General features: G+C 38.0%; 1 protein-coding gene across 1 annotated transcript; it reads right to left on the bottom strand.

The window, feature by feature from the left end:
* Positions 1-105: 105 nt before the first annotated feature.
* Positions 106-27,563, bottom strand: CHIC2 (cysteine rich hydrophobic domain 2). Its single transcript, XM_085223146.1, has 6 exons — positions 27,239-27,563; positions 20,039-20,093; positions 19,741-19,896; positions 9,868-9,924; positions 9,642-9,701; positions 106-7,126 (listed from the first exon to the last, which is right to left on the bottom strand). Exons 1-6 carry the CDS (start codon positions 27,355-27,357, stop codon positions 7,076-7,078), a joined length of 498 nt encoding a protein of 165 aa, XP_085079272.1. The 5' UTR covers positions 27,358-27,563; the 3' UTR covers positions 106-7,075.
* Positions 27,564-27,764: the final 201 nt, after the last annotated feature.

Genomic DNA, 27,764 nt, shown 5'->3' with positions numbered 1-27,764 from the left:
AGGAGAGAACACTGTGTAAATTTCTGAGGTATTTTGTTCTTTTTTCTTATTCCTTCCCCTCCCCCCAAAATACTACATAGGCAAAAAACAATAAGGCTTAGCAGATAAGTTAACAAACATTTTATTAGTTTGTAATACAGACAACTTAAGAAATGCTTTAAAAAAAAATCATATTGGAGTCCATTCCAATTCTGGGTCAGGTCAGGAAAAACAATGCCGATGTAATTAAATAATACTCTATAATTCAACAATAGATTAACTTCAGTAATTTAGCAGTTGTGGTTAAATATTCTTAAATACGTGTATTTACAATTGTGCAGCCTTAAAAAGAAATCCCTTTCTTCCCATCTTCTCTCCCCAAAGCCCTGTGCCCTGTGAACACAGTGCTGGCCTCTGAGCTTTCAGACTCTCATCCAGACTTAAAATATTTGAAGAGGAATGTTACAATAGCAAAAATCACAGCAACCCTATCTTCCTAAACTCTTCATTAAAGGGAATCCTCTGCGGGCTTTATATTGAGTCCATATAAATAGCAGCTTCTTAATATCCAGTTCTATGTTAAATTATTGCTTATGCATTTTCTGCTTCATAGATCTAGCATAGATGCAAAATATTCATTTTATTTAAAAGTTTGCCATCTTGAAAGCTACCACCCCTTAAGTGACTCACTTTCTGCTACTGCTTTTTATGTTTAAGAAGTTCTTCCTAAGCGAAGTCCATGACCTTTTAAAAAAAAAATGAATTACATTGGGCTAGCACTCAACATTTAGGCACCATTTTCTAGTTTATTGTTCTTTTTATGCTTGGAATTAGTTGCGTATTCTCTTTGCCGTATTCAGTCTCCTATAGAAAGACTCAAGTTACACTTTCCAAATCTCTAACTGCCCTGCATTCCTCGTTACCTCACTGAACCAAACCACTCAACTACCAAGCAGTTAACACACTGAATATCCCAACAAGTTAGAAAGCCTATTGCAAGCACAGAGGAGCAGAGATAGTTACAGTTGATGAGTGAGGTGTGCGTACTGGTAGACTTAAATCAGTTTAAACAGAGCCAGTAAAAATATCAGTTATATTGCATCTGGATATCTGACTTCTGTTTTGTTCAATTTCTAAGCGTGATCATAAAAAATGGATTCACAAACCTAAAGCAGTGTAACAGAAAAAAAATCATCAGCTGATTACTAAGTCTAGTTTCCAGCATGAGGCAAAGAAACTATCAATGATGTAAACGAGGAGAAAAAGCGTGTTTCAGCAAAGCGTTTAAGATCTGCCCTCCAAAAATGAGGATTTGTTAACAGTTCTCTTCTCCACGGAACTAAAAACAAACTACAAAGGTCTCTTAGTTAGCTGAACTTAAGCTATCCTAACTGGATGCCACTCCTGGCACTCAGATATACTGTCACATGACAGGAGCTGCCCGGGCAAGAAAAGAATTTTCTTTGGGAACAATCAGCCGTGCGATACAGGCCCCAGCCTAGGGAAAGACTGGTCTGTAATCTGTGCAGCTCTCACCAGTGATTCCTTTTCGGTCTGGATACTTTAAATTGAAAGATGCTGAGTTACAAAGTACGCTTAAATCTCCCTATCTGCATAATAGCACACTTGTTATAACAAAACTACAATAGAAATGGAGACACTCCATATAATTATTGAAACGGACTGTTAGCCTTTACTTAACTTTCATTATTTAACATCATTTCATATGGTTCAAAACTGTTTTCCAATACACACAAAATTTTAAACCTAAACCTCGAGTTCAATATTTCATGTGTTGCTTCTTCTAATGTCTGTGTTTCATTAAATTTCTCCTAATGGTCTGTCGTATTTTCAAGAGTCAAGCATTTATTAATCTCATTCAAGATAATAAATCTTAATGAAATATTAATGAGCATAATTGAAGCAGAAGAATTTTAAATAAATACAACATTCAGCTAATAAGAGATGTATTTTCCAAATGCCACGTGGTGGAGATGCACACATCAGAACAAGTCAAGAAACAGTTTCATACAAGGACTCCTTTTTAAAAATTTGCAAAAATAACTTCTAATTCAGCCCATGCTGACTGAAACACCACTGTGAAATAAGTTTAAAAAAAATTAATGAATTACAAAACGCTGTTACCAACAATACAACCTGAATGGATATCTGTAACTAATCTGTAATGAAGAACAAATGCAGGATGTTTTTTGCTGTAGTTGTTTTTTGTTTTCTTGCAGTGAAAGCATTTGCTTTCGGGTACTTCTCCCCTTGAAATGCTTCTACTTCCCTAGGAATTACAGAGTTTCCTCATTACCAGCACCTCCTGATTCATCCAGCCTGAAGAGAGAACTTGATACAAGGAACAAACACAGTAACGAAGAAGGTAGCACCGTTAGAAATAATCACTCTGTCCAAATCAGCAAAAAAAAAAAAAAAAAGTTCATTTATCCTTATTCAACACACTTTGACATTCAGCAGCCTAATAATACAGGGTAAATAGAGCTCTCATTGCCATATATTGGTAACATTCACAATGGTCATGCATAATACAATCAGAAATTTTCCGGGGTGCCGTTTGCAAGTAAGCCTTCATGCAGATAGGCATTCAGCTCATAAACTCCATTTTCCTATTTCCTATTAGTCCCTGAGTAGTTAATATTTCTACCTACAATATGGCTATTAAAGGCATTATAACCACCATTACACTTAGTTGCTTGTAACGGAAATGCAACGTGGCTTTAGGAAGAAGCAGCATGGAAATTACAGCAAATTAGTGGTGACAAATACAGATTGCATTTTTAGAATGCTTTGTTTTTGTAAGCAAGGTAGCTGAAGAGCAATATAAATTATTTTAGTCATGGGTACAAACTAGTCAGCTCCTCTTACCCTTCATTCATAAGTCGCTACTGTGAATCCAGAGATTCGGGGCTCTGAGACCTCTCCAATTAAGCATTTCCTTTACACAAAATCATCTACATTTTGACCAGATGTATGGTCATCAGTATCCTTCTTTTAATTACCCAACAGCAGTGCTTAAAGAACTTAAAAGAACCAGGGATTTTCTTTGCTTAACAAGTCTTTTGCCTCTTCAATTCAAGTGATCTCTAAATTATTCAGAATTCAAATGGTGGTTTTTTGGTGGACAACTTGCATTATTGCCAGCTGCTCAAAAACTATAAGCTAGGGCTCCCAAAACAAGGGGACTGATTTAAAATTAAGACTCCAGGATGGGGGCTGGGAGGAGGGAATGAAGACAAGTTCTTTCCCTTTGACTTCTGCCTTCCAAGCAGTTACAGATTGCATTTTCAAGCTCTCCCCTATAACCTTCAGGGCTAGATAATGACTGTTAGAAAAATGAAAACTAACTTTTAAGCAAGCACATAACTCAAAAATATGTATTTTTTTCAGCACATGGTCTTGACAGTTACAAAATAAAAGTATCATTTAAAAATGAATTTCCTGATTTAGCTTACGTCTAAGTACTGTAAATAAGTTCTTATAATATACTTCACCTGGTTTTGTGTATCAAAGGAAATTTTTTTGATTTACTACAGCTGTTTTTGGATTTGCATACACAGTGTATTAAAACTATTACACAACACAACTTATTCCCAAACATTTTAATTTCTGGTGAAATTTGCTAATCCCAGTTTAAACTTCACATTATAATTATTTATCAAGAGATAAACTCTACAGAATTCTTATATATGGTCAGAAAGAAAGCCCTTCTACCTCAAAATTTATTTCTAGCTATCACTAAAAGAATAAAAATATATTTTTTAATATTACGTTACAGAATAACTCTTAAATGACTAGCTGAAGGCCACTATACCTACAAACAATAATTAGCTTTGACAGAGAGCCAATGATGCCTCTACCAGTAGTTATTCAGGCTAAAGGTGAAACAGACATAATTAGCAACAATCGTTTGTTAAACGATTAATATCAAGTGGCTATCTAAATTTCACTATTCAAGGAAATTGGGAATAGACAAGATCTGTAGGAACTGCTGAGTTACTAGAAGCTGAATAGGTTACTCTAATGTAATCATTATTTTAGCAAAGAACAGCCTATGTCTTAAAAGTCCTACTACAGCTTCTGATCTGCTCAAACAATTTCAACCCTGGTCAACTGGACAAAAACAAGGTAATATATGTATTCTTACTGGCATATAAAATAACAAAATCTAAATACTTTAGGAAAAAAACAAAGAAAAATCCTGTTGACTGCTGCAGGCTTTAAGTAGGAGATTTACTGAAGTTTTTCTTCCATTCAATTTTTGTTACTGTAATTACTGAATGGAAAGGGATTGTGCTAAAATGCTTGGTAACATTCTTACTAGACAAGTGTACTACCTCAACAGGGAGTAATGCTTTTGAGCTAAACTCACTGATATATAAACACACTTTTTCAAGTTTTCTGGGTAGTATGTTCAGTCAGAGATAATAATAAGAAATGTTTTAAAAGGCAACTAGTCTACCACCTTACTATGGGGTTTAGGCTTTTATTTGCTCAAAGCCCTACTTTGGACCCTCTACAAATAGAATTCTCAGAGAGTAAGTGATAGGGAAAAATACAGAAATGCCTAACAGCAGATGCACCTAAAATAGATGAGTTCTTAGAAAGCATTACTACTTAGGTGGTATTTTTACTAAGAAGATGTTCTCAGCAAATCTTAAAGTCAGACTGCATTCACTGCACTTATTTCAGCACATATCAATCTCAAAGCAGCTTTAAAAATCAGAAGGTTTGACAAAGTAGTCACAGTGTCACAGAATATAGTAAGGAAGGTTGGGGAGCAAACTAAGGTCATTGGCTGACACTCAGCTCACTACTGCTATGAGTGTATTACAAGCCATTGCCAACTTACACCTCTGAACTAAAGAACTACCAGTAAAAACCTGCATCCACGCAACAAATCTGCCTGCACTGTCAACTGTGAACACTGGTAATAAAATCTAGGCATGGCATATTCAATATTCATTTTATTGAAAACTGAGTCTTCGAGAATTCAATATGCATTTCTGGTCACCACTATTAGTTATTACTAGTTATTATTTCAGTTCATTTTCAACGTCATCCCTGCAACTCCCAACCTCCAGAACCTCAGCTGCCATCAACTTTAAGCTTTTGTCCTCCTTCACAGGCTGAAATTGGTCCAAGATTATAACAATACTTCTGGGTGTGAAGAGTGCTGCAGACCAGATTTGTATTAAAGAAGAGGCTGCAACTGATTTTAAATGAAAATAGAAATGGATATTCTAACTAGTTTCTTTGGAGAGAAACCACTGTGGGTCCCAGAAGACCTAGACAGCACAAAAGTGATACCTGTTGATTAAAAAGTCACCTTGAGTCAAATCAAAGAAACGCTTGTAGGCTGTATGAAAAGCATAGCTGAGCTATTTTCAAAGTAAACAGCACGAATTCACACACAAAAGCTGAGCAATGGATGGTTTTAGGGAGCTGATACAGGGATATGAACTTAAGAAAACTTAAAACTTCCTAGAGCGCTCCCACTATCAAACATTTAGGAACATAATACTCACTGAGAATATTTTACAGAGAATAAATATTTTGAAGACATAGAAAAATAGTTCACAGCGTCAAGGTACCTGTAATATATTACCTTGAAATAAAACTTGTATTTAAAAGATTAAAAAGAGAAAATTACTCTTGTAGTGGTATCAACTTCTCATTCATACAAATATTAAGCAGAGTATATCTGTTTTTCATATATTCACATTATTGCTTGCTACCACAACTGTACAAGGAAGATATTCATAGCTTACATTAATGTTCATGTACAGTAATTTTAGATACATAAAGCAAACCTTAAAATATAGGTAGCAATTTAGAAAAGCCATGTGTGAAGATATGTACAACTCAGATACAAGCAGAAGAAATAAAATACAACTGGCCTGACCCAAGCATACATCATATATCCAGTTTTAAAAAAAAATCTTTATACTGTGCAGAAAGTAAGATTTGTAAACCAAAAGCAGACAATGAGCAGAAGCAAGGGTGCAGTACATAATTATATAACATAATTAAATTTACACTGCTGACCAGCATACCTTATTTTGATAACATCTGATACATGGCACCTGCATTTGTATCCAAAAATGTACTACTGAAGATTAGCCCAATAACTTTCTTCTGTTTATGTGGCTTAAAAAATAAAAACAAAAACAAAACAAAATGACCCCCAAATGTCTGCCTGGAGAAAAAAATTTAGTGAAAAGATTCCTTCTGCACCCCTGTATACTGTATCTGGTAAACAATACAAATAAAATGATACATGGCATTAGCCTGAATTAAAACTGCTACATTATAGACCAATATAAAATATTGGTTTATATACTAATATATTGTTGAACTCTTGAATTCTACTAATCAGATGCATGCAATTTGTTCAACAATTTTCTAATATGAGTAAAGTAATTCTATTTTGCTTTTTTTCTTCTAAGTTTAGAACTTTTTCAGAACCAGCTGACAGGACTTCTTCATGAAAAGCACAGAGATTCCTATTAATGCAATGGCATCTGGGTTCCAAAAGGTACAATTTCAAAAGGAACTTTATTACCCTCTTTTGTTGGAAGAAGCTAGCCAATATCCAAAAAGAAATAAAAATATTTACAACTGACTAGTTACTGACAAAAGTTTAGGTAGATCTTCGATGGTATTTCAGCACATAAACTAATAATCAAGAGGACTTACACAATGTACAAACAAACAGTTTTGTCATTTGGGGGTAAAAAAAATACCTGCTCACTTGTAGAACATTTTCAGCTGTGTATTTATAGTAATATACGTACACACGCGCGCACACATAAAAGACTCTGAAAATCAAGATACATTAACAAACAGAAGTAGTAAAAGTAATAACTTAAGTAGTAGTTAACATTTGCATGAAATGACTTCGCAGAGTTTGACCAAATGCACTTAGAACATGCAAAAAACAAACAAAAAAAAAGGATGGAAACACCACAAGAGTCTGTAGAACCAATGCTATGTCACCACCAGGAGAGCACCAAGCAAGGCACCATTGGAAAGACAACATACTTGAATAAGTCTCTTAAAAATAAATCAAATGCTAATCTGGTCGAAAAATCGGTGTCTTTGGTAAAAATTCTATAAGGATGACCTGCACAAAAAGAAAAAAAAACAATATTAAATGTCAGTAGCAACCCTACTACTTATCACAATGATAATGCACTTTTTTTTGTTGTTGTTGGTTTTGTTTTATTCTAAAGTCCATCAGGTAATAGTATTTTCAACAGGTATAGAAATCATGTTAAACAGATTATTTTGGAGGAAGAAAACCATAGCTAGTAAAGAACCAAGAGGAAACAAAAAAGTTTGTCTGGTAATATTAAATACATCTTAAACTGGAAGAACCAAAAATGTATGCAACATCCACTTTCAATTTCATATGCAATTCTCTTGGAAATTGTTTCCACTCAGTATAGGATTCTAAAAACAAGTCCACACTTCAAAACTCACATAGAAATTTGTATCAACTACAGAAAAATTTGCATATCAAACAAACCTGCAAGTAGTTAGATTTCATTTACTTGTAAGGGGAGCTTGGTCTTCTATAGTTAAAAAAATTTCTAAACATTTTTTATCAAAAAGAATAATAGAATTTGGCTGCGTAGAGTATAAATAAATGCTCCCATCTGATTACGCACCAAACACAAGAAAAGAAAAAGTATCTCTGATATGACTCATGAGGCCAACGCTTTCGAGAAAATTGAATGGTATATAAATAATTTTAGAAACACTCAGAAGTGGTTTGATATCCTGAGAGCAGAATGCAATGCAAGCAGCTCAAAACCCACTGATGGCTGACACGAGATGACCACTGGGTGCTGGAGAGCTCCCAGGGCTTCTGATATTCAGGCAAGGTTTAAAAAGAGCAAGAAGAAAAGCTGGAAGTCTGTGTTTATGCCAAGGAAGTATGACCACCTTACACAATTTAGCATCTCCAACAGTGGGTGTAGAATGTGAAGCAAACAAGGCTGCATGTTTTGTATACAGGAACCTAATTTAAAGCACTTGTTTTGAAAAAATATTTAAAATCAAATCAGAACTACAACGTTTCGGGTAGGTTTTTTAAGGGACTAGCAAATTAGTTAACCAAAACTGAGGAAATACTATAAGGAAGTTTTTAAAATCTGATTAAACATATCCATAGATTGCAAACTCGATGTTTCATTTCACAAACTGAAAATAAAATCTTAGGCCATCACCCTGCAAAACCCTACATCCATTCTTACATATTAATGCAAATAGTTCCAATCATTTTAAACTGTATTTAACGTAAGAAATGGTCATCTTAAAATGCTGCTGAGCCACAGTATTTAAAAACTGTGTATGTGCTGTTTTTTGTTGTTCTTTTTAAATTGAATCTGCGGAACATTGGACGGAACAAAGTTTTTCTTTAGAAAAATATATTAGTGAAATATAATTCTTAATTAAGGAGAAACTCAAATTTACTTTGTGAAGTTTGCTTTATGCAAACTTATCTAAATTAACAAGTTTTGTGAAAAAGGCGACACAAAGTCCCTACTTATTCAGTGAGTAGAGCGATTCTGCAAAAGAAAAAGGAACTTGAAAATCTTATGTTTCAGGCTAGAAATCAGATCTAGTGTAGAAACAGGGAAATAGAAAAGGCTAAAGGGAAAAGGTTAATATAATTTCCTACTATTTAATCAGGCTTTAAATCAATTTTACATGCCTGATAGCTTTGTTGTTTTAAAAAACAGACAAAGTTTCATACAATGAAAGATCACAGATAAGTTAGAACTAATACAGTAAATATTTCTCAAAAATTATTCTTTGTTTTTTTAAAAAAGTTAACTCCTCCCGTCACCTACTTCCCAGAGGGTTAAATGAAATTCTGCAAATTCAAATAAATCTTACATTTTAGCAGCTTCATTTCACCCTCACTAGTACCCTCCATGCATCTCCAAGAGATTTTCAAAATGGAAGCATAAACAGCATCAAGAACAAGTAAGAATGCTGCCAGCTAAACAAACTGAAATCCCACACAGGACATGATATATTATACATATAAGTTACCACTGTCCATTTCTTAGAAAGGCTTATGTGGTCGTCTCAGCCAAAGCCTGGAATTTTGATTTTAAATGCTAAACTTAAAAATATTTAGTGATGTCAATTTGAGATAAAAATACTTTCAAGACATTTGAGATAAGGGGCAGTTAAAACCCAAAAAGGCTACTAAAGGTTTCTTAAGCTCCAACAGCTTAATTGAAAGGTCTTCTCCCATACTTTTAGACTTGATTAGCATCATACAAAACAGCCATATCTGACTTGCTGCGTAACCAAAGTTGTGATTATTCTTTATACAGCATCTAAAATTTCACACTCCATCAGCACATGTTCGAGCTATTTTATCTTGGCAATTAATTTATTATTTTTTAGAACACAGTGAAGCCTTGTTTTCAAGTCATTCATAACTTTATAAATCAGTCCTGCACATGAAACCATGCATCTGTGAACCGTAGAAAATCCTTGCACTCAGGCGATTAAGCTCCTGACACCTTTACTGATTAATAATCACGAAAAGAATAAGATCAGAAGCAAAATAAATGATCATTTAATAGAGAAACTCACAAAACAGCCCTTTAACTTACATATTCCATCATGTTATTCGTTTCACATTTCCTTTTGCTTAGTCTCCAATGCAAGCACAGCTAGACAAGGAGGAAAGAAAAAGAAGAAAAATGAGCTGTATTTTATTGCAGCACACAGACTGGCCCATTTGTCCACCTTTCATATTTTTCGTTCAACAAAAGCATCTGTTTCCATACTGTGCAATTCAAACTCCAACAGTACGAAGCTGCTCCCTGCGGCACTCACCTTGTGGTATAACCTATTGTTTTCCCATTCTAATAACTTCTCAATCGATCTTCGTGTCTGGAAGACAAATGAGAAAGAATTTTACTCTTGAGTGGTTTTAGAAAAACTTTGTTTTGCAGCTGCTTTTGTGTGAAAAGGAGAGAGGTACAGGACAGTGACTGAGTACAGGGTGGTCTGCAGCACTACCAAAACTTCCCTGGTTTTCAAAAGTAACCAGTGGAGAAAATTGCTTTTTATGACAAGCAAATAACTATCGTCAAAACAGTGTAGAAAGATATAACCAGTTTGGAACAAAATCTGCTCACATATATACAGCAGTTACAGCTTCAAAACCTATTACAGAAACTTTAACGTGACCTAAGTATAAACGCAGGAGCATAGCTCAGTAGTACCAGTTTTCTAAACTTCACTTCTCAGAAGGTCAGTATTTCAGCAGACAAAAGTTGCAAACAGTATTTTACAATGTCATAGGTTGAGTACAAACACGCAGTAGTCTATTTGAGCAAACAAAAAAGGAGCTGTTACATTTATGCTCAGATTTTAGGGAGCAAATCCAAAATGCAAAAAGTTCCAGTAACTCACAGAAGCAAATGTTAGAAAACCTATGATTTGTATAAAGAGCAAACCCAGTATTTAGGATTCTAAAGCTAAGTTTGAATGCCTGTCTTTTCCACAGTTGACACTTCAGATAGAGAATTCTGAAATCTGTTTCTTTACAGCTTTTTCAAACCACACACACAAGCATTAAAGGACTTTCTGCACTGTAAAGTTTCACGGCATTTTGAATATAATTATTCTGTTGTATTTACATTTGAGAAATACATTCTGACATTTATGGTCATTTGACTGCCAGAATATATACTGCTTAGCTCTAAATGGGATTTGCTACTGACTATGAATAAATAGAGGATAATTCATGGTGCCAGGTGTTAAGATGAGACCAACAGAGCTGCAGGTGCAGAAGGACGGAGCAATGACAAGGATCAAATACAACTTAGTGCAGCTGCAGCTTCCTTACGAGGCACAGAGGGGTGAGGGGAAGGGATGAGAAAGCATCTTGCTGCTATTGCTACAAAATACAAGTACTGTAAATGAACCTTAACAAATCAAGCTAAATGCAGCCCTGGCAAAAAAGAATGTCCAAACAAAATAAAAATTAGACAACAAATTATTCATTTCCCATCAAATTCTAACATCTTCTGCTTTTAAACCTGCAGTCACTCTCCGGCATAACATTGTGGTGGCTACAGGGAAGCACGTCTAAGCATGGACTGAGGTCACGTGATTAAAAATTAGATCACTGCCATCCATAAATACTCATTAAACTGAATTTTTATTATTCTGTATTTTAAAATGCGTACGTCAAGGAATTATCCAAAGGTGGAGGTGCCAGCGTCTAATTTATCACTTCAGTTTGGAACTGAGCGTTTTGGGGGTTATTGTTATTATTATGTTTTTAAAGACAGTGCCCTTTAACAATAATCAGTAGACCTCACTTGTTTCTTTGTAAAGATAGCCTTTTAGAGTCTGCTCTCCTTTTAAATGAAAATAGGGCAGCAGTTATGGTCACACTTTTGTTAATTTAGTTGCCAGTCAGCTCCAAATCAAAAGAAAATAAGGCTGCAGAGTGTAATTAACATTCAGTTCAGTCGTTTTGTCCCTTGTCTAGCCCCCAAGCTTTGTTAAAATTGCCATCTGAATGCTGAAGGCTGTAGGGAAATCGATTTGATTCTAATCGCACCATGAAAAGAACATGATCTAACTGCTTTCAGCCCTCCGTAAATCTGTACTAGGTCTTTAGCACAATGCAACTTCCAATTTAAAAAGCACTGAATGTCTCGTCAATGACTTTGTGAAGAAAAAAGAACAAGGAGCAGACATAAAAATTCCAATAGTTGTTTAAGCATTAAAGTTCATTTGCATCACAGCAAACCTGAAAAGGGCTGACCTCTCAAACCGCCTCTCAGGTCTATGAAGTTGTAGCCTTGACAAGCTCACATTGACAGAGCTCATTGACTCTGAAAGGCTACTCTATCAATGGTGAAAAATGGCAATAGGTTCTACTCTGAGCAGGCATCTGCCTGCCCACCCGCTGCTAAACCAATGGCAAAACCGATTCAAAACCTGAATCTACCTTGTAATCTTCCTTGCCGGGACCTCTTAATAATAGATTAAGATCACTACACAATTTAATTTCATTGTTTGCCCAAAAGAGTGTGAAAAACATCTAAGCTTTTCAAATTCCAATAAAATTACAAATATATTACAATGCATACACATAAATAAGAAACTGATAGGTAGTTATGTAGTATTAATTGGTTGTCTTAAGTAGGAACCCAGTTTAAAGTCACTTGACCAGCATTAGATAAAAACACACGCAGCCCTGTAACCATGATCATTCGAGTTCCCGAGGATGTACATCCAAACCCTCTGTAGTATAACTTGGGATATTCACAGCTCCCAAATCACACCACATTATATATACTAAAACGTTAATGAAAATTAAACTGTAAATTATTTCTGCAAATCTCAGAGCTTGGAATAAAAAGAAATGAATTAAGCAGCATCACACAATTCACTATAGTAAGTTTTCTTCCTACTTGACAGGTGAAAAAAAGCACTTGCACGTGCAGCTTAATTAATCACTGCTCTTGACATCTCAATGATTTACAGTGAGGAGCAGGTGAGGATATACAAAACCAGAAAGGAGCACTTGATTTGAGTGTAGCATTTCCAGCACACCAGGATGACAAGCTTATATATTCTGTCAATGGTATACAGAAAAACCCATACAGCAAATTATTTGTTAGCCACAACAAAAGCACAAATTAAGTGGAAGAGAGACTTGCTTATTAGAAAGATCTAACACTATCCAGCTTCTATATTTTTTTCTTAGAAAACGCATTAATTTTTGAGCAAAGCTGAAACTGCAATTTAAATATAGTTTTTAGTAATACCAATGAAAGAGTACTTTGTAACACGCTCTGTAAAATAGCACGTCGTGTTTAACGTTGTCTACACATTTTTGTGACAGAGATCTCTTCAGTCTAGATGCAACCTTCAACAAAAGAATTTTTATTAAATGACTTTAAAGATTTTAAAGATGTTAATGTAAGACTGTATTCTTTGGATAGTCAGACTACCAAAAAAGCCCAAATCAAAATGCACGTTTACCAATTCGTGTTACTCTCAATTAGATATAGCTTTGCTCTAAGCATGAAAAATATCAGAAAGACTAACTATGAACTCTTCACACAGAAAAAAGGCAGTAGTTACTACAAATAAAGTGCCACTTGTACTATCAACCACAAGAGCTTTCTCCTATGTCTTCACAGTGTCTAGAGAAGTTAGGTTGCAGTTGCAGGTGCTATGACCTGGACCACGAGGCTGTACAGACCTAAGGCTCCTTGCAGTGTGTAACCTGGAACATACACACTGCATCAAGTAGTATTAGCAAATGAGCCAAAGCACCTTCACCTCGTGCTGTAACCCAATGAATGACTAACGTAACATTAAACAAAAGGTCTTATGTGATACCCAAAGTTGTGCTCGTTTGAGTAACTCCCTATGCTTTAAGTGGAGAAACAACAGACAGTTACAACACCATTCATCATTACCATTTTTATTCATAGCTGTCTAGAAACAGCAAAAGAATCTCCCCTTATGTGCATTTGATCTGAATCTGGAAACTTCCAACATTTATGCAAACGTAGTCTTATGCTAGCCCCATAAACTGCACATGGAGACTTTCAAATATAAAACATTAGCACAATCAAGTATTAATAATCTCGAATATTGCTTTGAAAAATAAACATACTTTATGCTCAAATTTCACAATACAAGGAGACTGATTCAAGAAGCTTTTTGTAATGGTCGTACAGCCCAAATTTCAAATACATCTCAAGAAAAATAAGCTGAGAATCTTATCAGAATCTGATCTCCATCATCTCCTTTCATTTAAAGGAAAAAAAATGATGGAAGTAGGAATGAATCCCTGTTAATTTTCAAGACAAAGAAATACTGGTCTACAAAATTCACACCCAAGTAATTTAGTTATCACCCTATCACCCCCTAATAGTGACCTAAACTACAAGTTAACCAAGTCACACAGTTGTACGCTCACTTTCAACAAGCCAGAATATCCCTAAACTACCTCTCTCACATAAAATGCTGTCAGAGATTTAATTCTTTCACAAAGAGTTTGGAAAAAAAAAAAACACACATTAAAAGTGTGGGTATACAATTGACACTCAGGCAACATCAAGCACCGATTAATCATATTTGTGTGAGAAATGTAAAAACACTGTAGGTGGAGCTTAGATGGAGGTCTTGATATGCTGTCACACAGCATGTTGCTTCTAGTACTAACATGCCATCTGTAGAGTTTGTAATGTGTGGACTGTGAAAGAAGTCTAACCAGTTTTAAGTTCTATATTAGTGGCATGAAAATATCAATATTGTAATCAAAACATACATAACTGAACTATAAGTATCTTGATAGTGTTTGAAAAGCTGTCTTAGATTACATTAGTGCATTTTGCACAATCTTTCCTGTTAGCAGCTAGGATGCTTCTTACAAGCTTAAGTGTGTGCTCATATCAGAAGCCATTGCAGCAAGAAAGTGAATGAAACCCATACTACACACATATTGAATATCTGGAAACAAATGTAGCATTTCTGGTGGAAACTTCCTGCTATGGAGAAGTCTTGTAGTGAAAAATCTTGACCTTGGGAAAACTAGCAGTATTCCTCTGAGAAGGCCTAACTGTGAAGTGGATAAACACCTTTCCTGGTCAGATATATACTGATTCAATCTCTGAAGCATCAAGATGATAACTAATATTGTTACTCCAAACTTGAATTGGTAAAAAAGGACTTTCAATTCTTTCATTCCAAGATGAAATTCCAGCTCTGAATCTGTCATTAAACTCACAAATCTCCTTCCCTCCAAATAGATTTAATTCTGGGCACGATAAAGGCATTCACCTCCTGCTGAAGGACACCCTCACAGAAAGGGCCACACAGAACATGAAAGGTAGAACTGACCACAGCAGGGATGAGAACAGAACAGAATCTACCAAATAACTAATTTGGTGTTGTCCACTGTGAGAAGTTATAAACTGAGTGCAGATTACTAAAATTCTACCTCCATCTCTCCTTTCAAGATTATAAACGTCAGTTTGGATCTCGATCATTTATTTCCAAAGTATCTAGTAACATGCTACAGAATATAGTTCAGGGCCAGTGTAGGTGGAGAAACTCAATGATCTCAGGTTACAGCTGTATTAGGAAATGAAGCTGTGCCCAGAAACTTTCCCATTCAGTTGAAGCCAGCTGGCAGGGAAGAGCTGACATCTCCATTAGTAAGTTTTCATAACCTCCGAACCACCCATAGTGTCCGGAGCACCCTGATAATGCCTAGAAGTTGTTACACAACACAGGACCAAAACCTGCCACAGACCTTCCTGCGACTACAAGTTATAAAGCTCCAATTCCTAGGAACACTCCCAGGTTTCATTTATTAATAGGAAGCCTTTGATTTGTGCTGTTAGGATTATCTAAGGGCAGGGATGAAGAACGGAAGAGAAGCTGCATGAAAGGCAGCACAAAGCAGCAAAACAACTTCAGAAGGCCCTGCAAAATCCAGCATTTCACGAGCATGCACACTGAAGATCTTTCTAAAAGGAACAGTCTCTAGCACCCTGCCTCTCTAGGACTGAGCCAGAAGATCACAGAATCCTAGGTGTGCTGATCCTGTACATAATCAATTAGCTGGGAAGAAAAATAAGTGTTGCTACATTAAAAATAAGATTTTCCATCATTATCATCATTGTTCCAAATTCAAAAATCAGTTAATAGGGAACAAAATGAACAGTAACTTGTCACTTTCTGCATGCATTTGGTACAGTAGAAGACTTACGAACTCCTGCAGTCTTCTCTTTGTAGGAGAGCTGTCTCATCCTTCAGAATCAATACCAAAAAGGAGATGATTTGAAAAAACTGTATATTTGGTGCATACAAATTCTTCTTTAAAAAAGTTTCACTAAGCTGGCTAGACCAGCAAAATATAAATTTTGCATGTTTTCTGGTTACAATAAACAAAGATGTTACAACTTTCCAGACTCTTCCAAATTAAATTAATTACAATGTAAGCTTATAAGAAAAGAGAGTCTAAATATAAAAAAAAAGCAGCACCTTTTGTTTTATAGGATTGTCCCTTGAAACAGTTTGGGAAAGTATTGCCATATCAGAGCACCTCTAGTGTCAAATTCCTGGCAGGTATGCAGAGAAGAAAATCTTTTTTTTTCCTTCAATTTTGAAAATAAATGAAATGTATTAATAGCAGCAATAAACAGAACTAACGTGCTTTATCACTATCACCCATAAATTTAATCCTGCATCTCTACTGCATGTTTAATTTAATCAGCAGTTTGGAAGTTGTAATTAGCTTATGTTTATACAGCACTCTGAAGATGTAAATTGCTATGCAAGTGACAATTAATAACAGGGTTTCAGCGCATTCATCAGCTTTGTTTGAACTCAAAAACAAACAAGCAGCTCTTGAAAGTATTAGTACAGATTGCTCTTAAATATCTCATTCTATTCATTTTAAGAGACTGCCTATGAACTTCCTGAAACATGCAATTTACATGCAGAACACTAACTATTAAGAAATCTAGAGGTATGGCAATTTTATCATAGCTTTCACTGTTACAGTTTCTGTTGAAACCATTTACCCCATTTACACATTGAGAACAACAGCACTTAGTACTGAAATGACTGTCAATTAATTTGAAAAAGTGGCTTCAAATGGGCACCTCAGCCTGTACAAATTTTTGAATTATAACTCATTATGTCATTCTTTTTATTTAAAGAAAAAAACTCAAAGACTTATTGTCCATCTGTACAACCTGGAACTTGTCCCAGGAAGGATGGTACAATCTGTGAATAACTGCTGAAGATCACTGACAATCTAGATCTGCAAATAAGGGACTGTACTTCCTGCAATTTTCTTGCAGCTTTTATTCATCTAAATCCAATCAAGACCACATTAAAGGAAAGAGGCAATAAGATATTGAATCAAATTAAACATTTATTCTACTGGTGAAGAGTACCAGGCTCTTTCTCTAATACCTCACTGCAAAAGAAGAAAGGAAAGAATACTATACAAAGACTTCCAGAAACTACACTGAACAAAGTAATGACAAGAAAAACACAGTGAAGGAAAAGCTTTCATTGTAATGGAAATACATTAAAGTGATAAAATTAACAATCAGGCTTGCAAATGCCTATGATTTAAAAAATTCCTAGTTTGAAGGACTTGCTGATTTAACAAGACAAATACTTAACTTAATTTTCACACAAATGCACAAAAATAAACATATATTCCCATTATACTAACAATCATTCAAAGTGTGTAGCTTCAAAATAATTTACGTTTGTGATAGCATTCACATATTAGAATTCAAAAAGCTACTTCAAGCAATAAGTTAAAAAAAAAAAAAAAAGAGAATTACTGTGACTAATTCAAAACTCTGATGAAAGTGCTGTTTTCATTTCATCAAGTCTTTCTCAGCCAGCTTCAGGATTGAGAGTTTCTATTTGGGAAAGCACTCCTGTATTAGTCAGTTAATTAATTCTCCTCTATATTATAGTCATCAACTCACCCAACTGAGTTTTCAGTTCTTCACCTGATAGACAATAACCCCCTAAACAGACATCTATATGCTGTATTGCTGATACAGACAAATGATGTTGCCACAACATCTGACTTAAAGGATTTTCATTTCACAGCAATAATCAAACAGCCTGAACGCATGTATTCAGTGCTATCAAAAAGGCTGTAGGCACCATGTCCAGTGCCACTATGCCACTCACAGTGGCACAACTCAGTGTTCAGGCAGCTGAGACCTACCTTTAATTTCACCAGGTTCTAAGCTTTTAAGTCCAGCATTAATCACCCATCTTCAGTGCGGGAAAAGCTGTGGAATTCCTTCATTAATATCTTCTGAACAGTGTATCCATGCCTTTTTTCCAGATTTATCCTTCTGGAAGAGAGCTTACCAGAATGCCCATCCCAAGCTAACCTCAACTGAAGCACTCCTCTGTTGCTTCACTAAGTTCCTCCACAGAACCTCTTTCCTCATACTGCAACTCTGTTTCCTGGCCCTAGATACTATGAGCCCTCACCTTTTTTTCTGACTCTGTTAAACAATGCATTAAGAAGTTGATTACTAGTGACTTTCAGTACTGCATTCAGAGACATCAGCCTCCTCCTCCCAAAAGCAACATTACTTTGTACCACCCGGTTACATTCTGCTACAGCAGCACATTACATGAGAAGAGGAATCAAATTTAAGAACACCAGAAGCTTCCTCCTTTGAAAGTTAAGCATGAATAGTAGAGATGCGAGTTTCCCTTGTGTTTTTAACAAACAGAGTTAGACTTCGAATAGAAACTAGTTATCTCTGCAAGCTGGTTAAGTCACCAATCTATCTGTTGAAGTAATCAGCTGATTTCCCGCAGCAGACTTTCAGGATATGGATATACAGTCATCCTACAGGAAACTCACTAGTTCATAACAACTTAAAGGTACAAAACACCAAGGGCTTGAAATAATTCAAACTGACAATAACTGTATCTTTCCATGGACTCCAATATTACCAGCAGGTTATTCTGCATACAGTTAAAACTAGTTTAAAGTAATCCCTCCAAGAGAATACTCATTAAGATTTACACAAAAAATTAGACAAAAATACGCACTGGTTTTATTATGCTCTATTCTTCTTGTTTGTTTGCTTTCAGTACCTGGGGGTTTCAGGAGTTCAGACATAGCTTTTACAGTATATAATGGTACTACCAATACTAAAACTACAAAAGCAGTTTGCATAACTTCTGGTTTTAGCAGCACCACATGCTTGAGCAGGTGTGCATTTGTGCAGAAGCCTCCATCTGAAAATGCTTGATAATATTGAAAAGATGAGCTCACGCTGCAAAAGCATACAATCACTGTCAACCTCAGAGCACTGATTTACTGACTGTAAAATGAGGTCTGCAGTAAAGAAAAGCACGATAGTGCTCAATGTACAGTACAGTGATTTGCAGCATTAACAGGTATTACACAAGATGGAATACACACAAGTGTCATCATAAACTGGAAAGCATTACAGCACCAATATAAGGAGAGGATGGTGATGCACAGAGACTTCTTGCAAAGAAGTGAAACCAGATTAGCCAAAGTTTTCACACATGTGAAAACAGAAGAGATGGGGAGAGTTGTAAAATTACTTGCAAAGGAATAAGGGAGGGGAAAAAATCAGACACGTGCAAGAAGCTTCTGTTGTGCACAATACACTTTGAGACACAGACAAAACACTAATTTCTAGCTGTTGATGCAAGAAGAAATATTATTCATCTACAGGAAGGAAGATAAAGCAATCTTTAAAAAATTCATTTGTAAATGCAAGCATATGGCTACTTAGGTCACAGTATAATTAGAAATTCCCCACATAGTCTTCACAACAAACAATGTCCAATTCTGATAATCCCAAACAGTATCACAGAGAAGCTATTAAAAGTGTTCAGGGTTACAACTATAACACTAAGTGCTGTACAGTACATGGCTCTAGCAGAGACACTGTGTTAAACTACAAGTCACTGAGTTGTAAGCTCAGCATTCTGACTGGTGTCTATTTTAAGTGGTATGACAGACAACAGGGACTAAAATGTATGAAATCAAACTTGTCTACATAAGCAATAGTATGTTTTATTAAAGTTGACAAGGAAAACAAGAGGATATGAGAAATAAGAAGAAAAAAAAAGAACAAAGTCAATACAATTCTGACTACCAAAAATAAGAATAGTTCAACTTACTCTTTTACTGAGGCAGATAACTGGCCACATACTACAACCTAAAGTGCAGCAGCAGCAAAGGCATCCACAAAGTAGCCATCGTACATTAACTGGAAGGTTCTTCTTAAGACAACTGTTAACTCTACTGATGCTGGCTTTAAATTCTTCGGGTGCAACCTACAAGAAAAAGCAAACTACCTATTACCACAACAGTGTGATTTATTACTCTTTGAGAGGACCACAACTTAAGCTTTTGCTTTTTTAATAGTAAGAGTCTTAAATCGAATACTAATTTTTTTTTTTATTCACAGATACTCACCTTTCCAGTTAAAGATGAAGGAAATTCTGCTTCAAATTTGTTGCTTAGTCCAAACCTGAAAAAACAAAATGATACTCATACCAGAATCATAAATAACCCCAACCTATGACACAAGCTATGAGCACCTGATATGAACCCAAAGAACAGCATCAATTTATGGAAAAAATTGTTTCCTAAAGATAATTACTAATGCTATCCTAACAGGCAGAAACATACAGTCATAAGCAGTCTGGAATTCATCCTGCCTCCAGCCTCTTTTAAAGTTCTGTTGACTCTTCCTTAAATTCAGCAAAATCTTTATAAGCAACAGTATCAAATAGGAAAAATGAGAGGTATGTTCTCAAACTTACTAAACACAGTTTAAATGCTAGCTTGAAATAAACATCCATATCAATTGAGAATGAAAGCTATGAAAAAGTCTGATATGGACTAGAATTACTGGCTGTCCTGGGTCATGGAAGATCTCAAGATTATGAGTTTCACCTTGTCTTAAAAAATAAAAGACAGAAAAGCCTGTTTGTTTTCTATCTTATAGTTGGCTAACAGGGTTCATGAATGGAAACATCTCAAAGAAAACTTGAATGCTTTCTGGCATCCAGTCTGGGTTGTAGCTTAGGGACTATACAACCTGAAAAAGGTGATAACAAAACTGTATGACAAGCTACTAATTTGGAAAACAACACTCAGATCAAAATTTAATTTGCAATTAACAACTTCCTGAATACAAACCAATGCAAACTTACCACCAAAACTACAAACCAAATCTGAAATTAAACTACTCAAGACTTCAGTGTTGACAACAAGACCAATTACACAGCTCAGTTGTGCTTGAGCTAACTTGAGCCCTGACAGTTGACTATTCTAAAGAAATTTTTTGAGAATACATTCACTGAGCAGCTGGGTATTCCTCAGACAATCATTTTCTTACTAAACTGAGCGCTCTGCTTGCCAGTGGACAACTGTGCCCAAGTACGGAAATGGACAACGGGCAGCTAAGTGCTGCACCAATGGAATCACACTGTAGACACACCTCACAAAACCAAGTGGACGAAAAGTGGCACGTGAACTTAAATAAGAGGTCCTGAATCTTGGGAAAGCTAATGTGAACTATGCTTATAGGAGGCTCAACTTAGTTCTGTAACTACATCTCTCAAGGTATGATTCTCCTAAAACATGAGCTCAATAGCAGCAGCCATGAAAAGTAGCAAGGAAAGATTAGGAACCATTAGCTAGACAATTAAGACCACAACATAGGGCATCATTTTGACTCTCCATAAAACCCTTGTATGCCCACATGTTCAGTACTGGTTGTTCTTCTGGCATTCACATTTCATGGAGAACGTGGAGTTGAGAGAAAGCAGAGAGAGAGAAGGAAGACTGATATAACTAAAGGGAGTAAAACAGGTGCCTTATAAGACCGTGAGGCTGACATTAACTTGGAAAACAGCAGGCTAAGTGGGGGTTATGGGACCAAAGTACAAAGATTCAGGAAGAGAGTGGTTAAGGTGAATGATCAACTGTTAATCATCAAATCCCACAACAGAGGGCTGAAGCTGGCACGAGTCTGGTTTTAAACAGATAAGACAAGAGCTTCTTTAAACTGCAAGTAGTAAACTTCTGGGTTTATTTTCACTTGAGATTATAGAGGTAGATTGTGCCAACAGATTTTAAAACAGATTAGACAAGTTCCCAGTCAAACAAGCACTAAAGGAAAAAGATGTTAAAGTATACATTACCCCTACACAGCTGCGGATGCCAGAGACTATAGGACAAACAGACGCCAGGAACAACTAGGGTTTCACGCAGCCTCTAAGCAGCAATGTCCATTGCCACAGTTTGCAAAAGCATGCTAGGATAGATATTGATTTGATGCCATAGGTAACCCCTACATATGTTCTTCAGAAGTTAAATAAGTCATACTCCTGCCACTTGCCAGAATACAGTACCTTACTTACACCTAAGTCATCTAACACAGTGGAATATTTTAAGTAGAATGGCAGCTCTGCAATTCCTACAAATCCCTCGAAACTGAGGAATTAAATTGAAACTTAACTAGAGAAACGTAAGACAAGTTTACCACTTCAACACAGAACACACACACACAAATTCTTACTGGAAATACAACTCCACAACTGAAAATTCTGTGGAATACTCTAAGTCAGGAAGACTTTCTACATTTCTCCAAAATCTTGAGTCAAACCAAGTACTCAGGCAAAGATTATGTCAGAAGCACCACACCCTATCAGTTAAGCTATTTAAAATTGCCAGTAGGCTGAAGATGAAACCAAGAAAAAAATCTCACGTATCCACACATATTTCATATGCAGCCAAGCCTGGTAACACCATTCTAATATATAATAAGTTAATCCGCTCAACAGAGACGTTCTCTCTAAAACGACTCATCTTCAAAGAATGAATCACAAAGCAATCTTCATGTACCTGATACTTCAACACCCAGAAAAGATTAAATATGAACTCAAACAATAGAGGAGTGGCCAGCTGTAAGGATAATTCCATTCAAAGCAACTCTTGTTCCCCAAATGGAAGCCAGGCTGAGCCTTGCACCAAGAGATGAAAGAATTTCAGCTGTTCGTCTACCTGCAATGCTAAGGAAAGTCTTCACCCCGAGGCACAAGCAGGAAAAGCAAAAGCCCAAGTCCCCCTGTTCCCAGTGAAATCACAAAACAACATAATTGCAGTCTCACGCTGAAGTTCAGTTGGGAAATCAGCAGAACAGAAACAAGGCTCGATCCAGAAGTATTTAAATACTCACAGCTTCAAACATTACAGCATTATGCCTGACAAAGACAACCCAACTCAAAAGCTCCAGAATTATCAGAGTCTTTAAGAATAAAACATCAGTACTTAAAGTAGACAAAATATTTTTCCCCACTCTCCCATTTGGAAACAGTCATGTTGCCTCAGTGTGACTGTAAATTACTTCAAATGCAGCTTTCTAGCATGGAAACTTCTGACCAATACAGATGCACTTTGATAAAGCTACAAGCAAATGAGACTAAGCTTCAGTATTTAAGATTTGTGGCAAGGTTTAATACATGTTGGGATAGCTAAACTGAAACATCAAAGCTAACCAGCTACCAATAGCATTCTGAGCTTTCTATTTCACAGTTGCCACATGTAGGTGGTAAAAATGATGACTCCATACTTCAAATGCTTTGGTAAGTAAATGATATGATCCCAGTGTTATCGCTGTTGACTGCATGCTATAATTTGGAAATTAAAAGATTAGGAACTACTCATAACACTGCTACAGTTTCACTGTAATGATACAGGAGCTCTGAAAAAAACAGCAAAAAATGTCTTAAAATCACTTGAAATAAAATTCCAGAGCTGCATTTCCTCAGACAGCTGTCCTCATTTAGCACTAAATGTCTTTTGTACAATGCCCCATTCTCAGTAAAGCATACATTCCTCTGTTTGCTCTATGCCCTTTCTTATTTCATACCATGACCTCCATGTTTTCAACCTATCCACGCTCACCTTGTGCATGAGCACTTCCTTTAACCTTCCTGGAACCTGAAAAAGTGTTTCTTGAACATGTCTCTGCTTGAAAGGCATAGCTGAGTTCCTCCCTTGTTTACACTGGGGAGAAAGAAATGGTGAGAGGTGCAATCTTCAAAGGAAAACAATTACAGTATAGGACTCAGCCAACATGCAACCTTTTCTCAGGCTGCAGCTCTGATCTTCCTAACACATAAAACTGATAGGCATTATCTTCCTCCTCTTTGTCATCTCTTATCGAGACATTAAACCATTTTTTCCATTCTTCTCATCTATCACAGAATCATAGTTGGAAGGGACCCTTAAAGGTCATGAAGCCCAACTCCCCTGCAATGAACAAGGACACCTACACAGCTAGATCAGATTGCTCAGAGCCCCATCCAGCCTGACCTTGAATGTCTCTAAGGACGGGGCATCCACATCTCTGGGCAACCTCTTCCACTACTTCACTACCCTTATTGTAGAAAACTTCTTCCTTATATCCAATCTACATGTTCCCCCCCCTTTTAATTTGAAACCATTTTGCCTTGTCCTATCACAACAGACCCTGCTAGAGAGTCTGTCCCCTTCTTTCTCATAGACCCCCCCTTAGATAATGAAAGGCCACTATCAGGTCACTCCAGAGCCCTCTGTTCTCCAGGCTGAACAGCTCCAACTCTCTCAGCCTGTCCTCACAGGGAAGGTGTTCCATCCCTCAGATCGATTTTGTGGCCCTTCTCTGGATGCACTCCAGGTCCATGTCTCTCCTGTACTGAGGAATCCACGTCTGGACACAGTACTCCAAGAGAGGTCTCACGAGCACAGAGCAGAGGGGCAGGATCACCACCTTCTACCTGCTGGCCGCACTCCTTTTGATGCGGCTCAGGATAAGGTTGGCTTTCTGGGCTGTGAGGGCACACTGCTGGCACACGTCCAACTTGCTATCCACCAGTTCCACCAAGTCCTTTCTGGGCTTCCACATATTCACAACTCTTACAAAAGACACACAGATTCCACACATCTTAACACTCTCCCATGCATGATTCTTCCATTACTCCCATGAAAATATATTTTTGAAGTTATTACCCTGCCACGATGCCCCAAACAGTTATCTTGCGTCAACACAAGAAGCACTAAGATGCACAGCACCGAAAGGCATTCAGAAGTGCATCGCAACAGCTCTCTATCAGTCTGGTGCTGCAAAAGACAACTAAACCCAACCTTACTAGCTAATACAGCCTGGGATAAGGCATGTATGTTTCAGCTGATCAAGGAACAGGGAAGCCCAGAAAAAGTCACTGAAAATACAGTAAGATATCATCTACCACAAATACTCTTAGCGATTTCAGACTCATCCTGAGCCTCTCCATCCACCCTAACAAGATTCTAGAAAAAGTGTGAAATACCCTGGATTTTTCAATTCAGTTAATTAATGTAAATAATATTCTGTATTCTCTCAGCTCTCAAGGTTCTTGCCACTAGAAGAGATCTCCTCAAGAAAACAAATGCCACCTCAAATACTACTACTGAGTACCAAGATACCTAAATTTTGCTGGTGTGAAAATGGCTTACCCAAATATTTAAAAAACAACGCTTCTTAAAATAATATATAGAATTGTGTGCAGCATGCTCCAAATAGTGAGTTTAAAGAGGATTACTCCTAGCATCAAACAAAAGTCCCAAAATTGAAGGCAAGGCCTTCATACGTTTTACCTGGATAATATTAACCCGAGTTCTTTTGACTCTCTTTTAACTACTTAGCTTAGAAAGGACTCTCACACATTTCCACTGTCTGTTGGATGAAATCAAGTAATAGTAAATGCCTTTCTGACATTAATCTGTAGTCATGGAAATGACATATTTCAAACAAAACATTATGACTCCTATAGAAGATCAGAGGATATGACAGAAGACAATGAAAAGAGAGCATCTATTTAAATACACACCAGCCCAAGCAGTCAGCACCTCTTTAAACAACATTCAGAGACAGATCAATCCAGTATTTGCTTTAACCACTGATTTATTTTTTTTGCCAGGCCTTCAAAGCACATACATGCTTTTATACCACGCAAAACAAACTAATTAGACTTGTACACTTTGACCTATTTCTTAAATTCAACAAGCGAGTGTCCTGACAGTGATCTAAGTACTAGTAAGTACTAAGCTTCTCATCACTAGGAAAAATGTCATAGGCTGCAGAAAAGTGAAATGGCAAACACTATTCAGGGAACTGTTTGTGCATCCAGTACACATATCACTACTCACCCAGAAGCTACAGAACTAATATTTTGAGGAAGGCATTACAGCTATAATGAGCTAGTGATCATTAATAAACAATTAATGAGGCAGCTATCCTTTAGCCACAAAGTCCATACCAGTCACAGACACGGTATGCAAGCTTCCTCATGGTTTTATTAACGGATCTCACACAACTTGTCTTTGTGTACTGGAGAAGAACCGGTGTTTGCCTCAATTTCAGTTCCTGATACATTTCCATCCGTCAGTAAGACAACCATCCATGTTCTTGATCTGCTCACCAGAAAAAGATCAAGGCTACCAGCTTATTTTCACAGATGGCAAACAGCCACTGTATGACAAAACTTCTTGATCACAACAGATTGAAATACAAAGTCATACACTGAATATTTTAGATATGTTTCCCTTCAGAGGGCTTCACAGCCTCCTGCCCACTCCACACCCTCCCAAGCTTCTAAACCTCTCTGTCTATCACATTTTGTTTCCTGTTTATAGCCAGCTGGCAATCTGCACTATCTCGTTGTCAGCATTTCATAATATCAATCAATTATAGCGGTGATAAATCAAAGCACCACCAAACTATTCCAAAGTTAAATCCAGATTTCTGGACAGGGCAGTATATGGATATCAGCAGAGGTCAGGGAGTCAGAGGAGAACATAATACCTTCAACTTTGATGCTTCTGCTGCAAGGCTAGTCCTGCTGAACAGTTAGAATATACTTTTTTAATGCATATATATACACACACAAACATAAGTATTTATATACAGTTTGCTGTGCAGTGCTTTGTCTCTAGGTTGTTATTTCAGTATCCGAAGCTGAAGACAACCCTATGCTTCAGCAGGGTGAGCCCGATGGAACCAACTGGAGGAAAGTCACCCCTCACCTGTTTAATTATTGAGAAGCCCCACACCAACTCACAGCGTTAGCGCCAGGGATATTTGCAATCCAAAACTCGCAACAACTCCCGTGTCAGACAAAGTGAAACCACGTGCACCCACTGCAACCCAACCCGACCGCAGAGACACCCGCGTGTCCCAGGGGTTCCTCCCGCCCCCCGAGAGCCCTCGGGGCGGCCCCACGTGGCCGCGGACGGGCAGCAGGCACGCAGACGGCCCCGCGGCGCATCCCTGATCCCCCACACAGCCCCACGCACCTGACTTCCTGACACCTCACCGCTCCGGACCCGCGCTTCGCATTCCTCTCTTACTCACAGTCCCGCATCCTCCTCGCCTCCCCGCAGCTCACCTGCGAGCCCCGGGCGACCCCAGCTGGCCCCAAGCCGGCACGGGGGCAGCGGCAGCGGCTCCGGCCGCCGTTACCAGCCCGGCCCGCCGTCCGCAGCCCGGCCCGCCGCCCGTCCCCCGCCTGCCCCCGGCCCGCCCCGGCCTCCCCTCACCTCCCACCCCGGCACCCAGCGCGCAGGCCCCGGCGCGGCCCTTACACGGTGACATGGCCGGAGCCGCGCACCACCACCGGGTCGGGAGAATACTTGAGGAGCTGCTCCTCCAGCGCCCGTTCCTCGTCCTCCTCCTCTTCGTAGATCTCGTCGAAGTCCGCCATGGCCGGGCCCGGGAAGGGGAGGTCGAAACGAGGAGCCGAGGCGGCGGGCCCGGCGGGTGGGGGGGGCAGGAGGGGCGGCGGGAGGCCGGGGTCCGGGGCCGGAGCGGGCGGCAGCAGGGCCGCGGAGAAGCGGCGGCTGCGAGACGGCGGCTCCGGGCGAGGAAGCGCCCGTCACCCTCCGCGGGGGGAGGGGGTGAGGGGCGGGGCAGGAACAACAACAACAACATCCGGCCGGAGGGACGCCCCGCCCCGCGCCGCACGGGAAGCGCGGATGGGCGGCTGGGGCGGGCGATGCGCCGTTGGGTGACTGGGGGTGTTACGGCGTCGTGCGTTTGGGTGGCTGTTGGTGCCTGTCTTTGCTCTGCGCTCTTTTCTGGGGCGTCCATAGAAGTGGTGGGGATACGGGT

The sequence above is a fragment of the Meleagris gallopavo genome, chromosome 4, assembly GCF_905368555.1.
Source record: "Meleagris gallopavo chromosome 4, MGAL_WU_HG_1.1, whole genome shotgun sequence".
NCBI lineage: Eukaryota > Metazoa > Chordata > Aves > Galliformes > Phasianidae > Meleagris > Meleagris gallopavo.
The sequence above is the reverse complement of the archived record's forward strand: the minus strand, read 5'-3'. Positions and strand labels throughout refer to the sequence as shown.